Consider the following 20,736-nt stretch of genomic DNA (forward strand, 5'->3'; position numbering starts at 1 on the left):
ATCATAAAGCGTTTCTGGTTTCCACCATTACCGTAAGAGAGGCCGACAACTGAGAGCTGATCACTGCCAACCTTCCGCAGTGGTGGCTCACCAGTATTGGGAGGGTGACTTTTAAAACGATTCCACTGCAGATTACTGTATACATGCTGTAAAATGTAATATGTATATGTATTCCATTAGATTACTCAAGTAAAGTATACAAAATACTTTGGATTTACTTTTGGAATACTTCAAAATAATCTCGCTGACCCCATTTGTCTGGGTCCCTCTGAATGTAGTTAAAGGGATACTAAAGGGAACTTACATTGTCCCACATATGACGCGTCACGTAAAGCAAGCATGGAGCGGGGGTTTTACCTGCTTCACAGACTCTGTGTGGTTGGGTGCCAGCTTTACTGTGTGCATTGAGTTTTGCCAATACGTGATACTGAATGAATTAAGATTAAGATTTTTTGGGGAGCATTTGATTTTATAAGATAGTAACAGTAGAGTTGTCTCTCATTGTCAGGGTCTGACTAGTCCACACAGCATTCTGGGATGGGAGAAAAACCTGATCTCGTTTAATGGCATTTCTTCAAACCAATCACAGTCGTCTTGGGCGGTGCTAAGCATGAGCGGAGCAACGCTGCTGCTGCAAAATAGCCTCAGGAAGGAACGCATTTTGGTGGAACGTCTGTAAATTCAAAGGTTGTTTTAGTCATGCAACAGAAAACTCAGATTGGACAGAAAAGTGGAAGGTAACAGGACATCCAAAAAGAGTGACATCCGGCGGAATTTCCGGCAGAACAATAGCAATCCCGGAAGTGGAACGTTGTGGATATAGACAAACAGTAGAGAGACAGGAAAGGGGGGAGAGAGAGGGGATGACACGCAGCAAAGAACCGCAGGCCGGATTCAAACCAGGGCCACCGCCAAGCACTGAGCCTACATGGGGCGCACACGCCACCAGGTGAGCCAGAGGTCGTGCCGGTATTGAATGAATTAACTGAATTGTCTTAACTACAGGATCCTGGATACACATTGATTTGATTGATTTCCTTTAATATGGTTGCTCTGCTGCCTCGCATTGCATCTTGGACAATGAGGTATTTATTTTAATCACTTTTAAAAAGATTGCACTCGTTTTTTACACAGGTCTAGGTAGTTTTTAACCATTGCAGGGCCCATAACTGCTGTTAGAGAAAGAAAATAGACAAGCTGTGTAAATATAGAGATGAGCTCTGTGCGCTGGTACCAGGGAGGGAAGCCAAACACTGCTCATCTGCACACACTTCCCACACTAAGATGACACAGAGCAGAGTGATTACTGTTGTATTAATCTATACGTTGTTGTTTGTTTTGTAAAATCGTACATATTATACCTTATATGCTATTTCCAATACTGTAACCTTTGAACCTCTGGAAAAATTTAATTTTAAAACATCTACTATTCCACAGCAATGGGGGCAAACTGCATCTGCTGATAGAGATCTTGTGATATAACGCTACAGAGCAGCTAGATGGACGTTACATTGATAACGTTATATTGATTTCTCCACTAAAGTATTTCATTTCTGAAACCCAAATAGCATCCAGCAACTTGATCCTTCCCATGTAATAATTAGTGTTAAAGTATGACTGCAGTATGGGAATGTCTTAAAGGTTTTACATATAAGGATTACATACTATTCAGCCAGTGAAAATTGCAATGTCAAGTCTGATAAAAATGTCCTCCTGATGTCACCAGACTTTTTATAGCTCAGGTTGGGCGTGGACATAGATTTTTAAAAGAAAGCCTGCATTAGTTTTAAAGAGTTTGAAGACATGGATATTTATCAGACAGGCAGGGTCTACTGAAAAAAATGCTATTGGTTGCATAATTGGAAATGTATTGTTAATTCGAGGTTGACCTAAAGTGGGGTTAAAATGTCACAATATCTCAGGCTCTGGTTATTCTATTTTCTCCAAAGTTCATTTTTTGTGTAACACTATGGCCTTAAGAACAGCATCCTAGACTTCTGCTGTTATTGAGTGAGTGTCTGTTTACTTTGTAAAAGAATAAAGACTCTTAACACCTATGATGCACCTTTAAACCCCCTCTGAACAATTCACATTAGTGAACCACATGAAACATTTTAAACCCTCAATGTTAAAAGATGTATTATACCAATTATTTGGCCTAAAGAGTGGAAAAATAAGTTAAGGGTTTCAATTACATCACACAATTTTCCTTAGCAGATGGAAGTCATGGCATTGTTTAAATTTTCATATTTTTTGAGCACTTTAATGACTACTCGTCCATGTTTGCTTAAAGCAGGGTTTAACATTACTTTTTTACTGGCCCCTTTACAAATAGTTTTTTTTATTAATGGTTATCAAATAATAATTCTGATTGAAGACATTTCTTTGCAAAATGATCCACTTTTTTCTGCCTAGAACTCAAACTTTTTTCCGGGGACGCTTGAAACTTTCTCAACTTAATTCTTGATTGGCCAACTGGCACATTTAAATCAAATCATTCAACAAGCATTCTCCCACGTTGGCAAAGTGAGGGGGGCAAGAGAACGATTACATCATTTTTGATTTTGATTTTTTTGTTTTATTTTATTTTATATTTTATATATATCATTATTTTAGCTTGCCTAAATGGGAAAGTGGATTGTTATATTTAGTTGTCTGACGTGGTGTTTTACTTGTTCAACCCTGACTTAAAGTCAATCTCAACTTTGAGGAAATGCAAAACTTAAGGATGCCTTTTTCTGATCAACAAACATGGCAACAAGCACTATGTATTGTGACTATTGGGATCAACTGTTACAGGTGGAGTACAGTGCAAGGGTTGGATGGGGGCTACTCTGTCTCATCTCTCAGTTTTACCTTGGTCTCGACCAAACCAGACAATGATCAGTTGTTTCATGTACGTAAAGGAGTCCCACAAAACACAAGAGCTGTAAACTTGAATTCACATAAACCGGCAAATTAAGTAATTCATTCCATAGTCAAGAGTCCTGGTGTCCTGCATTATGGACCTGCACCGGACAAAAACTGCACATTATCTGTCATAAATAACACAGTTTTGTACTACACGGTGATGGAAATGGTAAGTTATAATCAGAGAATGAATAAGTTGGATTTGTCTAGTGCCAGACAGAATCAGATCACCCTGTGGTTGCTCATAGCCACTGAGTGTTCTCACCTAAGTGAAATCACACCAGATGTAGACGAAAATTCAAACCCCCATTTTCAGGGGATAAGATGCAGTCATCTGTTCTGGGACAGACTCAACCTCAGCATGACCAAGCACAAGGTTACTGTGGTATGGATGGAACTACACACACATACCTGCCAGCCCACAGGGGTGGGTGCACTGAGACCATGGTGACCAGTCAGACAGCTGGCAGTTGACAGGACATTCCACAACACAGGAAGCATTCATCTGCCACTTTCTCTCCAGGCCCAGCTGCAAGAGAAAACAGGTTTTTATTTCCTCTTTATGTTTATTCCTCTTTATATTTATTCATGTTTATTTACATAGAGAAGCGGCATTCACGTTTCATGAACCACACACTCAGCTCAGACTTTTCTTTTTGATGCTGCCTTTTTAAAGGAATTGTTCATTTTTTTACACTGCACTTGACTTTTATGATTGTATTTTATCTCACTTATTCTCATTTAGCTGTTTCCATATGTTTTAACTGCTGAATTACGCCCTGCTATGCTGCAAACTACTACAACTTCTTCCTAGTCATAGTTCCATTATCTTTACTTACTATACTTACCACTGTTCATCGTACCCCTCCAACCGGCAGCCTGGGACTCTGTCCGAGGTTTCTGCAATGAATTAAGTTTTCCTCACCACTCAAGGTTTCTCCCTAAAAGGGAGTTTTTCCTCACCACTGTCACACTAAATGCTTGCTCTTGGGGGAATTACTAGAATTGTTGGGTCTTTGTAAACTATAGAGTGTGGTCTAGACCTACTCTATCTGTAAAGTGTCCTGAGATAACTCTTGATATAATGTGATACTATAAATAAACTTGAACTGAATTAATTGTTTTAACTAGTGTGGCGGTACGGGGGGCGCGGTGAGGTCTGAATATCTCTCATAGTTGACGCTTCGAGACTGGTACGCATCATATGGGTGTTATGAGTATATATTGCCTGTTTCATGGTATTGGTTGTATGTGTTATTCTTTTGTTGTGTTAAGGGGGAGTTGGAGCAGAGTGTTAAGACCTATGCCACTGTTTTGAGGTACATGTAGTGTTGTTGTAAGCTGACTCGCCATCGAAGACAAATGCATTTTGTAGCTCTGAATTACAGTAATAAACTGCCTGTTGAGAAACGGCATTCAGGCATTCACAATTATGGGGGGGAACTAACCTGCACATGCATTACAGCTCTATGATGTTTATCTACTAGAACATGTTTACATGCTTTGGTGTTCAAAAAACACTTTATTAGTCTCCCCTCCTCTGCTCTGATTGGTCAGCATTTTTGGGTCTCCAACTCTGTACCAGCATTTTCTACCGTGAACAATCTACAAGTAATGCTTCTTACAGCGAAAACACACCGCGCGTGTAAGCGTTGCGTAAAGCAGAGTAGCGCAGCTATTTTTATTTCGGCGCCCATGTTATTCAATATGTCGTTCACACCGGCCCGCGCGCTGCAGCGACAGTTTCGGCATAACTTCTATTTCTTGCGCTAGACGCGAGCGAATGTTTCAGGCCAGGCAGATAATCACATACAGGAAGACCACAGCCGGATGCTTTACAAAAATAAAACACATTTCAAAATAAAACACCCAGGTTCATAGTGATTTTGGCTGTCTTGACTTCTCACAACGAGACACGCGATCAGGCACACGGAGAGAGAGACTGACGGACGGACAGAGAGAGAGAGTCACACACACACACACACACACACACACACACACACACACACACACACACACACACACACACACACACACACACACACACACACACACACACACACACACAAACACACACACAAAAACAATTACCACAGTTTTCCCCACTCATCCTGTCTCTTTCTATCAGGGAGCGAGACAGAGAGAGAGAGAGAGAGAGAGAGAGAGAGAGAGAGAGAGAGAGAGAGAGAGAGAGAGAGAGAGAGAGAGAGAGAGAGAGAGAGAGAGAGAGAGAGAGAGACAGAGAGAGAGACAGAGAGAGCGACAGAGAGACAGAGAGAGAGAGAGACAGAGAGAGAGAGAGAGAGAGAGAGAGAGAGAGAGAGAGAGAGAGAGAGAGAGAGAGAGAGAGAGAGAGAGAGAGAGAGAGAGAGAGAGAGAGACAGAGAGAGAGAGAGGAGAAGGATCGCTTTGTGACCGGTGCGTAGAAATAGGCGTCTGGTATGAATGGCCAGGCGCACGATCAGGCACGTATCTACGCTATCGGGCCTTACGCGCACGGTATGTTTTCACTGTTAACCAAAAACTACACAACTGAAGATGTTAATTTTTCTAACTGCTCTTTAATGTTTGACGTGAAGCACTTTGAATTGCCTTGTTGCTGAAATTTGCTGTACAAATAAAACTGCCTTGCCTTGCCTTGCTCTTTGTCGAAAAAACAAACAGTGGCTTTAACAGGAAATGCTACACGACCCACCTGTTTACAGAACTTGAGGTCTACAGATTTGCCGTCGCTACGCACACAGTCCAGCATGCGGGTTTTGATGCCATTTCCGCACACTGCTCTGTCACTGAGCTGACAGGTACTCCAATCTGCAGAGAGACCGTTCATCAGCAAAAACATCTCACAAAGTCATGTACCACCAACAATAAATGTATTTAATCATGACTTATGTTGTACTGTAAGTTCTGCTGCCTTTGATAATTGCATATAGTGGCGGCTCTATTTGAGTCTCACCAGTGATGTTGTAGGAGTAGTGGAAGCAGTTGCTGTTGAGTTTGCAGAGCTCTGTCTCTTTAGTTTGAGGACACTCCTTCTCCTCTCCTGGCTTGCGGAGCGGGGAAGCACTCCTCTCTCGAGTACTGTTCCCGCTGCATGGCTGAGGAGCAGAGGAAAGGATCAGGACTTATTCAGACATAGTCTTACAGTATGAGCACACGTGACTCAGCATTCACACAAATACTTGTAACAGTGACGTTTGACACAAAGCACTGACAGAGAAAGTAATATGTCATTTATACCAGTGGACATGGGCTCCAGGCTCCCCAGTCTGATAGCACACAGTCCTCGGGGCAGGGAAGCCGGCTGTTGCGGGCCCCCAAAGGCATCTCCTCTGGATCACACAGGTAGTCCTCCACCTGCTCAGAGGGCCCGTCTATAGTGTTCAGCATACATCTGAAGACAAAGGGGTTCAAGTAAGGGTTGGTGTACTTCCAAAACACACCATAATCTGTGACAGAAATTACAGCATATTTAGTCATTTCAGCTATTGATCAGTAGGAATACCTCTCTGCCATTTCTGGATGTGATCAACCTATATCCTGGTGAAGAGCTAATGCATTACTATGGTAAATATGTCTCTACAGGGTGAAGAAGTTTTTTTGTTTTTTTTACCACTCTCAGTCAAAGTTTACTCTCTTATTGTAACTTGGTTATCCATCTCTACATAGCCTAGACCTGCTTAAAAAGCACAGAAAATGCAGAAATCCAACCCATGTAAAAACAAAATGGCGTCATAAAGCTGTTGAGTCAGACTCTAAAGGAAAACCCATCGGTGTAATGTGGAAAAAGGTGTTGCAGTTCTGGAAACCAATGGTTGTTGAAATTTGTTCAAATCTCCTACATTTTCACAAAATGTGTTACTGAAGCGGTCCAAATGGATTCCATGGCTTGAGACCATAAATCCGGTCTGACAGTAATGGAGAACATACAAACGTACATGAGCTACAAGTGGAAAAAACTTGACTGCAAGCCAAAGCTAATGACCTTTTCTCGCCGCAACAACATAAACATTTTCGGCATCCCAGAATAAGAAGAAAAGGGGACACCGACAGAGTTTATCAGCACCCTTATCCCCCGGGCTGCAAGGCAAGTCTCACTTCCAAAAACCAGAGGTCATTGATCATGCACACCTCACCCAACAGCCAAAGCCCGCCGAGGGAGCCAGGCCTCGCACATTCATTTCCCAGGTCCACAACTACCAGGTGAAAGAGATGCTAATAGGACAGACCCTGGAATACACCAGACAGCGAGTCCTAATCTTCCCAGATTACACAGCTGAGGTTGTCAAGCAATGGCACGAGTTCCGCGAGCTGATGCAAGCCCTGCAGGAACTGAAGCTAAAGCACAGCCTGCGTTTCCTGGCCTAGCTCCATATCCAACATGACAGGCAGCCAGGGACTTTACCCAGAGAAGCAAAGAGATTCGTCAAGTGCAAAGCTGATGAAGGTTTGTTGAGATGACTCCACTGGACTGGAGATATTTGCTGAGAGCCTTAAGGAATACTACCAGATACTTAAAGACAGTACTTAACATTATATATTATTTGAAAAGAGGTGAAGGGGTGATTAGCCTGCTGCAGCTTGTTATATTTGTTGGCTTGTTAGTGAGCACGCCTTTAGAGAGGCACTTTTACCAGCCATACGCACGGCAATCCTACAATGTCAGACCTGTAACATTTCTGTATAACTTTCAACGCGACACAAGTCTGAATTTAATACCGTCAGATAAACCTAAAAGCTGCAGCACAAGGTTAAACATGAACAGCCTGAACAGCTAAAAATGCAATACCTCAATCATCATCTCTTATGCACTAAGAATATTATATTTTCACATTAACATTGTACATTTCATATTTTATATATTATTACTGTATATTTGTTTTTATTATATATGTTAAAAGTCTGGTTAATATATGTTGTTTGTGTATGTTGTTTGTATACCTGGAGTGGTAACAAAAATAATTTCCCCCTGGGATTATTAAAGTATTTCTGATTCTGATTCTGAAGAAGGTAATATCATCAGTTGAATAAAGTAGAAAATACTGTGAAAGACGCATTTTCAAGTTGTTGAGGAGATTCTTCTCAGATCAGACCAGTCTATTAAAACTACCACCCTTGCTGTGTGACCTATATTTTCACTTTTCATTTATGCCAACTGTGTGGATAAATAACTGTTAATCTAGTAGCAAAATGCTTTCAGTGCAGCATCCCAACTTAACATCCTCTCTAAAATACGTGGCATATGTGGGCACAGGCCATAGGAACCTCTAACTAAGATTTGTAAGTATTTTCTGTAATTCCCTTAAAGTCTGGAATGCTGTTGACCGATATTTAGAGACCCCCCTTATATTCCATACATCCATACCCATTTGCAACAATTATCATTTTCTTTTTTTAAAGATACTTTTGTAGGCCTTTATTTGTATAGGACAGCTGAGGACATGAAAGGGGAGAGAGAGGGGGAATGAGAAGCAGCAAAGGTCCACAGGCCGGAGTTTAATGCGCGGCTGCTGCGTCGAGGAGTGAACATGGGCGCGCGCTGTACCGGGTGAGTACTCAGTACTGTGTCTTGGTCCAGTCAAGACATTTACACACTGATGGGCATTGTAGTTTGTCGTTTTATGAAATCAGATGTATAGGGTCCTCTCATTTCCTCTCATTTCTCATATTTACAATTAACATTGTCTCTCAAGACATATAGAGTCCCACGGCAGTCTTCACTGGCTGATCATCCTTTATTTAGATATTTGAATCCATTTGTAAGCTCTCGTGGTTTGTTTTCAAGATTATATAATCATTAACTTGGGATAACTACTGATGTGTTGCTCATCATGAAGACCTGGGATAGAGAGCTTATGATTTATGGTTGGACTGGAATACAATATGGTCTAATTTATCACATACTTTAAAATACTCCATACTCCAATTGATTGATTCCAGAGGGCCTATACTATGCTTTATAGACATTATAAAATGTGTGTACTGTAGTTTTTTTTTTTTCCAGTAACTGTACTTTTTGTTCTGTAAATACTCCAGGGACATTTTTACATATGTTTTGAGATTGCCCTCGTATTGCTATTTTTTGGAAATGTTTTAATGATTCTCTATCAGACTTGACTGGGTTGAACTATGATCCAAATCCATCTCTCTGTCTTCTAAACCACATTTCAGCCTTTACATTTAATCAACGTAAGCTGTTGTTTGCAGGCTATATAGCTGCAAAAAAACAGAAACTTGGAATGTATTACAGCTAAAGATAAATTGACAATTGCCAAAAGACAATATGATTATTGATGGATATAACAGCTGCCCTTGATAATCTATAGATTTAAATGCTTCAACCTCAGCTGCCACCCTCACCCCTTTTTTTGTTGATAGTTTTTCTTGCTGCTTTTTCTTGTTTAGTCATTTTATCTGTATTTATACTCCGTATATGTTGTGCCTAAAAAGATAATAACATTTGATCACAACAAAGTAAAATGATGACATAAAATGTATAATTTTGTCATCTGAAAGAAAATAACTGTAGTAACAGTTATGAGTTTGTCTCTCTTCCATCATCGTAGTGCATGCTGGGCTATTTGTAAACCCAAAGTTCACACAAGTCAGTATATCCTTGATAAAGCAGGTGGGCCAACACCACTTCTGGGCATTTGGGGCTTAATTGGCTAAATGCAGTCTTTGTTGCAAAGGTTTATGAGAACACAAGTACAGACCAGCATGCAGATTGAAACAGGCCTAGTAGACATGGTTTCATCTTACCTGACTTTCCTGGTCTGAACACCTTCACCACAGTTATCCTTTAGGTCCACATTGCTGACCTTCCACACACTCCAGGGCTCTGCCAGCCAGACATACTGGCCACAGTCACTGAGGCAGGGCACCACCTCATACACCTGACACACACAAACACCACACTCACATGTTGGATTCTGTTCAGGAAATGTGTATTTAGAAACAAAAAAAAGTGCTCATATTATGCTTTTCGGCTTAATACTCTGTTTCTGACTGGCTAGTAGTCCTTACCTAGGTACTGTCAGGCCCCACCCTCATACTCTGCTTCTGACTGGCTAGTAGTCCTTACCTAGGTACTGTCAGGGCACGCCCTCATACTCTGCTTCTGACTGGCTAGTAGTCCTTACCTAGGTACTGTCAGGACACGCCCTCATACTCTGCTTCTGACTGGCTAGTAGTCCTTACCTAGGTACTGTCAGGACACGCCCTCATACTCTGCTTCTGACTGGCTAGTAGTCCTTACCTAGATACTGTAAGGGCACGCCCTCATACTCTGCTTCTGACTGGCTAGTAGTCCTTACCTAGGTACTGTCAGGGCACGCCCTCATACTCTGCTTCTGACTGGCTAGTAGTCCTTACCTAGGTACTGTCAGGGCACGCCCTCATACTCTGCTTCTGACTGGCTAGTAGTCCTTACCTAGGTACTGTCAGGGCACGTCCTCATACTCTGCTTCTGACTGGCTAGTAGTCCTTACCTAGGTACTGTCAGGGCACGCCCTCATACTCTGCTTCTGACTGGCTAGTAGTCCTTACCTAGATACTGTAAGGGCACGCCCTCATACTCTGCTTCTGACTGGCTAGTAGTCCTTACCTAGCTACCGTCAGGGCACGCCCTCATACTCTGCTTCTGACTGGCTAGTAGTCCTTACCTAGCTACTGTCAGGGCACGCCCTCATACTCTGCTTCTGACTGGCTAGTAGTCCTTACCTAGCTACTGTCAGGGCACGCCCTCATACTCTGCTTCTGACTGGCTAGTAGTCCTTACCTAGGTACTGTCAGGGCCCTCATACTCTGCTTCTGACTGGCTAGTAGTCCTTACCTAGATACTGTAAGGGCACGCCCTCATACTCTGCTTCTGACTGGCTAGTAGTCCTTACCTAGGTACTGTCAGGGCACGCCCTCATACTCTGCTTCTGACTGGCTAGTAGTCCTTACCTAGGTACTGTCAGGGCACGCCCTCATGCTCTGCTTCTGACTGACTAGTAGTCCTTACCTAGGTACTGTCAGGACACGCCCTCATGCTCTGCTTCTGACTGGCTAGTAGTCCTTACCTAGGTACTGAGCATGTGCAACTCCCAACAAAGATGGAACAGAAGTGAGATGTCTCACTCTGTAGCTAAAACAGAGAGCTCAACACACAGGGTGAAAGGAGGAGCTGCAGCAATGTGCAGTACAACAACAATATGGTGTTTTTTGAAAATGAAACCACATAAACCTATTCAGGTACAACCTCTAAATACAATTATGAACCTGAAAATGAGTATAATATGAGCACTTTAAAACTGGAACTGAGCTGCAGTTATCAGAAAGATTTTTTTTTTAGACTAACAATGATTCATCAGATTAAAATCCAAGCTAAATTAGACAATTCTTGTTTTCTTTTAAACAAGTTGACTAAACACAAGAAAAATAAATTTCAGAAGTGAAGTGAAGGCAAAGTTAAAAAAAATATTTTTAAAACACAAACAGTGTACTTACCTGAGCCTGTGGATGGAATCCATTCATCAAAGAAGAGAAAGGAACAACATAAAATAAGTAAGTCAGATTATTGTACTGAGGAATTAAACAGAAATATACATTTAAGGTACAGTAATGGTAATAAATACTGAAACACATCGAACCTCACTAAGACAAACATTTGTTTGTAACAATTTAAAGTGAGACCTCTCTTACCTGGTTGACATGGTCCAGTTTAGGACATGGTCTTCCGCCGTTGTAGGGCTTTTCTCTGAGCCACTTGGAGCGAACTTTGACCCCACTGCCGCAGGACTTGCTGCAGCGCGACCAGTTGGACCACTCACTCAGTTTGCAGTCAGACGGACAGGGAATGATGCAAGCCTCCTCAATGTACCCTGTAACCAATCACATAATAACAAATTGACATATGCCAACATAATAACAACCAACTTTCTTATGCCAATCCAAAACTTTTCTCAGGCATGAAAGCATTCTCGCTATTACTCCCTGATGGTGACTCCAGATTTACCAATGTAGTGCTTTCCCTGACTCCTTCAATACACAAATCAAACATCACTGATCTTCAGCAGTAGCAAAAAGGAGCAAACATTCATCATGTCACTCCCACAATACTCTCTAGCATTAGAGAAGCAATCAAAGACTCCTACATCTGAGAGAACGCAAGCAGCTGTACCAACTCTGAGTCCAGTATCTTTTAACAGCTACAGCCAGGTACCATCAAGCAGCCCCATACTGGGAGCAAAGCTTTGACTCATGACAAGACGGAATTCTCAATGAGCAAACAGACACGCTCATTCCCCCAGTGCTTTGATGTGTTCTATATTTTCCAAGGCTAAGGTGCAGAATGCGACAGCACTGTGATTCTTAATTCCCTTTTCTCCCTGTGTTGGAGTATTCTGTGGAATGTTAATACAGCTGACACAAAATGGCTTGACAGATTTGGGCTGCTGGCAGCAAATACATCCCCAAGTTCCCCTTATTGATTATTGAATTTACACTGGAGTTTTGATAAAAGGACGCACTGATAACTGACACTGAGCCGGGTCAAATGTGATCAGTGTAAGAGGCTGACTGATCCCAAATATTTGGACAAGATTGCTCACTGAAAAACGAACAAAAAATGAAACTTTATTCTTATTTGTCGCGTAAAAATGACAGTACAATGCAGTGAAATTCAATTACTGAATTTATCCCATCCTAAGTTTTAGGAGCAGTGGACAGCTATAGATTGACACTTTGACATGTTGTCAGAAGAGCCTGGGATTGAACTGCCAATCTTGTGGTTGAGGGGGAGACCACTCTGCCTCTGAGCCAAAGTCTCCGAAGAACACGTGTGGTCTATTTCACCGAATTAAAATTAAAAAGTCGTTCTCTTCTGCATAGAGACCCCCAGCATGACTAAAAATAAGATCATTGTGAAGACAGTTTGCAGTAAGAAGCTGTGTTCAATTTTAGGCTCCTCTCCTCTGAAGTTCACATTTTCAGATACGTTATATCCAAAAATAGGCTGATTGTCTGTGCCTTCCACAACAACCCATATGAGCCTTACGAAATAGACACATTTGATAATTTTAATGACAGTTTGTTGAGGTTAGGCCAAGATTGTGGTCCTGATTAAAGAAATCAAAGTTGAGTGTTGGGAGGCTAAAGGGTAACAACCAAGATCCCCATATTATCCCACCTTTGTGGTGGTATAAACTATTCTTTAAAGGTCCTATGACATGCTGGTTTTTGGATGCTTTTATATAGGCCTTAGTGGTCCCCTAATACTGTATCTGAAGTCTCTTTTATATAGACCTTAGTGGTCCCCTAATACTGTATCTGAAGTCTCTTTTATATAGGCCTTAGTGGTCCTCTAATACTGTATCTGAAGTCTCTTTTGTATAGACCTTAGTGGTCCCCTAATACTGTATCTGAAGTCTCTTTTATATAGACCTTAGTGGTCCCCTAATACTGTATCTGAAGTCTCTTTTATATAGGCCTTAGTGGTCCCCTAATACTGTATCTGAAGTCTCTTTTTATATAGACCTTAGTGGTCCCCTAATACTGTATCTGAAGTCTCTTTTATATAGGCCTTAGTGGTCCTCTAATACTGTATCTGAAGTCTCTTTTATATAGACCTTAGTGGTCCCCCTAATACTGTATCTGAAGTCTCTTTTATATAGACCTTAGTGGTCCCCTAATACTGTATCTGAAGTCTCTTTTATATAGGCCTTAGTGGTCCCCTAATACTGTATCTGAAGTCTCTTTCCCGAAATTCAGCCTTGGTGCAGAATTACAGCCACTAGACACAATGAGCTTTCCTTAGGATGTGCCATTTCTGTGTCTGTAGCTTTAAATGCTATTGAGGAGGAGAGGGGGGGGGGGGGGGGCAAGGTGGAGGGTGGGGTGTGGCCTTGACCATCTGCCATGCTTCGCTTGTTTTCAAGCCATGATATCTCTCTCTCATGGGAGGTAACCTTTCCCCTTATGACATCATAAAGGGAAGATTCCAGATCGGCCCATCTGAGCTTTCATTTTCTCAAAGGCAGAGCAAGATACCCAGGGCTCGGTTTACACCTATCACCATTTCTAGCCACTGAGGGACCATAGGCAGGCTAGGGCAACTCACATTAATGTTAAAAAACCTCATAAAGTGACATTTTCATGCCATGGGACCTTTAAGAACAAACTAGTTTGAAAATGTGGACATAGGTTGTTTTAGACATTTGAACAAACAACAAAATGCTGTTGATTTCACACCAGTCTCATTACATCCCAATCGGTTGTCAAGAACAACAAGGTTGGTCGTATCCAAAAGGTCTTCCAAAATAAGAAAATTAATTTAGAGAACACAACAGATGCATCTTTTGTGGCCTTCTGTATGGCAAAATACATGGCACACCGGTCAGTTGCCATTGGGCAATCCTTACTTACTTATTACTTATTTACGGATGATGCAAAATCAAATTAATCTACGCCGTAGGTACTGTACGTGTAGATCCGGACCCTACAGCGTACTCCATGTCATAGCCTGACATGAACTTCTCAAAAAATGTAACTACACGTTGTGGCAACGCAGACCCAACAACTGTGATTGCTCCGCTTGGCTTAGTTGCGTTGCATTTCCCCCTACTCATTTGAGGGTTTTCGACCGTGGTCAGAAAGCACAGGGGAGACACCTCTGGAGTCGTTACTCGCTCTGAAGCTAATCCCTGTCACTCTCTCACTCGCTCTACCACACACTCCCCAAGCATACACACATACCGGCTCTGCTATTCTCTTAAAGAGATACGCTAGAACGACACCAACACACAAGTATAAACCTCAGGCCACATTCATAGGCTACAGCGTAAGCTGGTGTTTCTACACATGACAAAGGGTTAGGGTTAGGGTTAATGTGTAATTTGAGCATGGGAAACTCACCATGGCTGTTGCAGCGAGAGTTCTCCACTATGCGGTTGTCCTGGTCGTAGCACACCATGGCCTGGTAACGATATCCTTGGCCACACTCCTTGATGTCACCTTGGACCTTCATGCCCAGTTGACCCTCCATGCGACCGCCCTCAGGTAGCACACAGTCCGACCAGTTGCCCACAGGCTGGGCGTTGTATTTGTTACATGGGCAGTACTGGGTCTCACTCAGGGGATACATCTGGTTGTTTTTACACTGGTCACGCTTTTTACTCTTCCCTGCAAAAAACAAACTTATTAAATACTTACATTTGCCATTGCCATGTCATGATTATTGGTCCTAGTGCAAGACATGGAGCCCCGTGCTGTTACACTGAGGCTGCATAGTGGCTGTCAGTAGAAGCCTGCTTGGCTTGGGCAGTACCCTGTGGAACTGTAAGAATCTTCATATAGAAAAGAACAGGGTTGTTTGGAGCCCTTTCAGTCAAATTTACAAATAGTATATATAAGAAGAGAAATCAGTTTTTCACATCCACTGATCTTACTCTTAAAGATTGATGTCAACTTTAAATTGAAGTGTGTCACTCACCGACTAGCATCCTCTTGCGGGTCCTGACGCCCACGCAATCAGCTGTGCAGGAGGAGAACTTGGACCAGCTGCTGAGTTGACAGTCTTCCTGGCAGGGCAGCTGGCAGAGTTGTGTGAGAGGCGGCATGGAGCTGGCCAACTTAAGACAAGCTTCAACGTCTGCCTGACTACCATCCTGCTTCCGGCATGAAACAGCTAAAGGGGAAAGGAGCAAATAGAGTTTGATGACTTCTCATTTTGTGGGTCGTGGTCAACTTCTGTGTTGAGAAAGTGAGAGTCATCCATGTGTCGGAGGTAGATTGTTGAGCCTGACAAATGTACCTTGAAGTTTTGAACATTTAGAATGTATGTATTCAGTTTTATAGCTGATGAGAAATGTTCTCACTTTGAAAATGATGTTGGTTGTGTAAGATAGAATGTTAGCATGGAGTGACGGAGCCAATCTTTTTTAAGTCAACGAACCCTTACAAGATAAAGACTATACCAGGGACCCATGTATGTCCCTTGGAATAATTTCATATGTATGTAAAAGAACACGAGATTGTTGTTGATGTTTCTAAGTTTCTAAAAGATTAGTTAGATTAGAACTTAATCTATAAAGTATTATAGATTTAAAAAATGTTAATATTATTTATTGAACTATGAAGCCTTTTGTAAAAACAAATGGGTAACACTTTATAATAACCATCATTAATAGATGGTAAATTGACAGATAATTAATCTTTAGTTAATTGTCATTTTACTGTTAACAAACAATTAAATTATAATTAATAATGTTTACTAATTATTAGTAGTGCTGTAAATTAATTGAGTTGTGTTTATTGTTACACACATTATATCCCTCATATACTATATTAGGTATTGGGTAATAATTAAAAAATGTTTGTAAACCTTTAAGAAACCATTTTTAAAACATCTATAAACATTACATCGATAGATGGACCAGATATTCCTAACACTTTGTTGAGGGTTACTAGTTGTTTTGTAAACCGTTATTTGTGTTTGGTACATTATTTGAACAATGCTTTTTGACAATAAATCTTATACCGTTGGAAAGCCTGTTTAATTCCTTTCAGATGCTGCCCCATTGGTAAGGAACATGCATTTGTGGGATGAGCAGCAGAGCTGAGTATGTGGGTTGCGCCCATGAAAACATTTGCCAAATCGTCTCTGTCAATGCCAAACAGCTTTTCTTTGCTGTTGCTATTGACTCTTGTTTTGAGCTTCTGGTACCCCTAGGTGCTGACAATCAGGTGCCTGATTCTGCAACCAGTGGCTATTCCATATCTCCACAGTCTGGGACCGAACTCTATCCTCCAAGATGACAACGCTTGCCCCCACAGGGCCGGGTTTATCAGAGACTACCTCCAGAATGTGGTAGTGGAGAGGATGGAATGGCCTGCCAGCAGTCCTGACCTCAACCCCATTCAACACTTGTGGGATCAGCCTGGGCGTGCTGTTCGTGCCAGAGTGACCAACACAACCACGTTGGCTGAATTGCGACAAATGCTGGTTGAAGAATGGGATGCCATCCCACAGCAGTGTGTGACCAGGCTGGTGACCAGCATGAGGAGGAGGTGCCAGGCTGTTGTGGCTGTGTATGGTTCTTCCACACGCTACTGAGGCTCCTGTTTGTGAAATGAATCAATTGCCAATATGTCTTGTTTCTTCAAACTTCAATCATCCAATCCACCAAACACCAAACGAGTCAATGGCAGAATAAGCTGTTTGGCATTGGCAGAGAAGATTTGGCAAATTGTTCATGGGCGCAACCCACATACTCAGCACTGCTGCTCATCCCACAAATGCATGTTCCTTACAAATGGGGCACCATCTGAAAGGGAACTAAACAGGCTTTCCAACGGTATAAGATTCATTGCCAAAAAGCATTGTTACCACAGAGAAACAATCTACCAAACACAAATTACTTATGCTAAGTATATATATATAATTATTTTATATGTTTCAACTTTATAATAACCATCCAGCCACTGTTTACAGACAGTTTACAAACCAACTAGTAACCACTGACAAAGTATTATCTATTTAAATAATGTTTATAGATGGTTTACAAAGTATTTATTAACTATTTAACAAGGTATTATAGTCATCTGTTGCAACTTTATAATAACCATCCAGAAACTATTTATAGACAGTTTACAAACCAACTAGTAACCCTCAACAAAGTGTTAGGAATATCTGGTCCATCTATCGATGTAATGTTTATAGATGATTTAAAAATGGTTTCTTAAAGGTTTACAAACATTTTTTAATCATTATCCGATACCTAATATAGTAAATGAGGGATATAATGTGTGTTACAATAAACTGTTAATTTACAGCACTACTAATAATTAGTAAACATTATTAATTATAACTTAATTGTTTGTTAACAGTTAAATGACAATTAACTAAAGATTAATTAACTATCAATGTACCATCTATTAATGATGGTTATTATAAAGTGTTACCAACAAATGTCATGACTATAACTGTAAGCAGTTATGACGGGGTCCAAGCCTCCGACGTGAGTCGCCCCCGATGCGAGTCACCCCCAATACGAGTCGCCCCCGACGACCCGGGGAGCATGCAAAAGCGGAACCCAAAGTGTAACGGTGGGGAGGCACACGTCAGGAAATATCGAGAGATGTGAGCCGCAAGGTCTGTAGTACATTGCCATTGCAAATATCTCATTAACATTGATTGAGTTAAAGGGCCAAAACTCATCTACATACTAGACTATAGCGCCCGCTAATGGCCGTTCTTCACCAAATTTGGTACAGAGCTCATGCTCTGTCCACACCCTTTACAGTGCAACACTTCACATTGCACTATAGCAGTGGTGGAAGAAGTATTCAAATACGTTATGTAAGTAAAAGTACCAATATAACCTAGTAAAAATGCCTAATTAGTGGTAAAAGTCTGGCTTTTATAATGTTACTGAAGTAAAAGTATGTACATATTTTCAACGTTTTTAAAAGTATCAAATTAAATCATTAGAAGTACTGTAAAAGATTGTATAATGCAGCCCCAAATGCCCCTTATGAGTATTATACCAGGGCTGCAACTAACGATTATTTTCATAGTCAATTAATCTGTTAATTGACATGTGCTAGTTCACATTGGCTTGGCTTTAGTCTTATGAGTGTGATAAACTGTTGGCTGGTTAGATGGCTAAAGAAATGGCCTTACTCAAACTGCCATATAGAAAAGAAAACACAGGTGAAAATATGATAACAATAAAAACACCAAGATCCAGTCATCAGTCTTCCTTTTGTATACCCACAACATTTACCCCACACACAAGCACACATTCATTCCTGCCTTATCAACAGATCCCACTTCATATCTCTCCATAATCACACCTCTGCCACAGCCACAGTCACACAAGGTGTTCCCCAAGGCTCCGTAACCGGCCCCCTCCTCTTCATAATCTACATCCTCCCTCTTGGTCAGATACTCCGCCACTTCAACCTGGACTTCCACTGTTACGCCAATGACAGCCAGATCTACCTGAGCACCAAATCCCCTCACAATCCTCCCCTCTCCCACATCAATTCCTGTCTGTCAGCTATTAAAACCTGGATGCAACACAACCTCCTCATAGGCTCCAAATCCAAACTCAGCAAAATCAATAAACCCACTTTCACCATCGACGGCACCATTGTCTCCCCATCTCCCCAGGCCCGTAACCTTGGTGTGATCTTTGACTCCACCCTCTCCCTTGAGCCCCACATCTGTCATGTCATTAAAACCTCCTTCTTTCACCTCTGCAACATCACCAAAATCAGACCCTCTCTCACACCCCCCGCTGCTGAAAGACTCATTCACGCCTTCATCTCCTCCCGACTGGACTACTGCAACTCACTTCTACTCGGCATCAGCTCCACCAACATCAACCGACTCCAACTAGTCCAGAACTCAGTCGCCCGACTCATCACCCGCTCCAAATCCTGGCACCACATCACTCCAGTCCTAAAACAACTCCACTGGCTTCCTATCTCCCACCGGATCACCTACAAAATCCTGGTCCTCACCTACAAAGCCCTCCACCATCTGGCCCCCTCATACCTCACTGACCTCCTCTCCCCGTACCAACCCTCACGGTCCCTCAGATCCACCTCAGCTGGTCTCCTCTGCATCCAAAAGGCCAACCTCCTCAGTTTTGGGGACAGAGCATTCTCCAGGGCAGCTCCCAGGCTCTGGAACTCCCTCCCCCAAGAGATCCGCACCTCTGAGTCCCTCACCATCTTCCAGTCTCACCTCAAGACCCATCTCTTCACCACTGCCTATCTCTAGCCCCACGCCCCTCCCCTTTTCATCTGTGCCTGAATCTTGTTTTGTTTTGTTTTGTTTGTTTGTCTCTATTATCTATACCCTGTAAAGCGACTTTGAGTTCGTGAAAAGCGCTATATAAATTCAATTTATTATTATTATTATTATTATTATTATTATTATTACATTCATGGCAAATGCTTTATGCTGGCTATTGCCTTCCACACGTTGTATTGAGTTAGTGGGTGAATAGTAAGAGGCTTGTATTGAATTGTGTCTCTCCAGCTCAGAGTATACTATTACAAGTAATGGTACATAATGACAAGAGCCTCCCAAGATGGAGGAGCAGGATGCTCATCATTGGAATCAGATAATGGCCTCTGTCTCTGAGACTTTAATAGTAGTCGGAGTGTGTGCACTGATAACAAGACAACTGTCTGCCTCAATTCTCCTTCAGGCCACAGGTAGTAGTGTTCCACTCAGCAAGTCACCTTAAAGGAAAAGTACATGTTTTCTCTACCCACCCTCTGAATAAACGGACACCATGGCATTTTAAGCCGTACTTTATTTTATCTTACTGAGAAGGTGAGATTTTGAGACTCCATTACACTTAAACTGTAACATTCACATCCCTCTTCCCAGTCCCATAACATTATGGGAGATTGAAGTTGTACGCAGCCCCCAGGTACTGCTTTGATGCCAACTTCCCTATTCCAGGCTCTTGCAAAGAGAGCAAAGATGGAAGAATCAGATCAGTGGTCCCAGATCCCAACGAAAACCACATCTCAGCTCTGTCTAATGCCTTTTTGGTTAAACTGTCCTTCCTGCCGTGTTTAACCATTGAGTTGTCCTCCTGTCTCAAAGTTGAAAGTTAACACTTTTTGGGTATTTTTTTCAACGTTTTTGACGTTTTTGTCAATTATGAATTATTTTGACTAAAAGCTAAGTTATACTGTTTTGAAACCATTTCATTTTCTTTTTAAATGCTATAAAATTGAATTAAACAGTTTCAAGACAACAGCCACAATTAAATGAAAGTAGTGACCTAATCATTAATTTTACTTGAGAAGAGCATT

General features: G+C 41.7%; 1 protein-coding gene across 1 annotated transcript in view; it reads right to left on the bottom strand.

The window, feature by feature from the left end:
- Window positions 1-20,736, bottom strand: part of thsd7aa (thrombospondin, type I, domain containing 7Aa) — a 192,683-nt gene that overhangs the window by 36,086 nt on the left and 135,861 nt on the right. The window contains exons 13-21 of the mRNA XM_078267643.1: window positions 15,386-15,580; window positions 14,809-15,075; window positions 11,599-11,777; window positions 11,404-11,409; window positions 9,673-9,806; window positions 6,151-6,304; window positions 5,867-6,008; window positions 5,606-5,721; window positions 3,322-3,439 (exon numbers count right to left, since the gene is read on the bottom strand). Of these exons, the coding sequence (XP_078123769.1) occupies window positions 3,322-3,439; window positions 5,606-5,721; window positions 5,867-6,008; window positions 6,151-6,304; window positions 9,673-9,806; window positions 11,404-11,409; window positions 11,599-11,777; window positions 14,809-15,075; window positions 15,386-15,580 (1,311 nt within the window). The remainder of the gene's footprint in view (window positions 1-3,321; window positions 3,440-5,605; window positions 5,722-5,866; window positions 6,009-6,150; window positions 6,305-9,672; window positions 9,807-11,403; window positions 11,410-11,598; window positions 11,778-14,808; window positions 15,076-15,385; window positions 15,581-20,736) is intronic.

The sequence above is a fragment of the Sander vitreus genome, chromosome 14 (genome assembly GCF_031162955.1).
Source record: "Sander vitreus isolate 19-12246 chromosome 14, sanVit1, whole genome shotgun sequence".
In the NCBI taxonomy this organism is placed as follows: domain Eukaryota; kingdom Metazoa; phylum Chordata; class Actinopteri; order Perciformes; family Percidae; genus Sander; species Sander vitreus.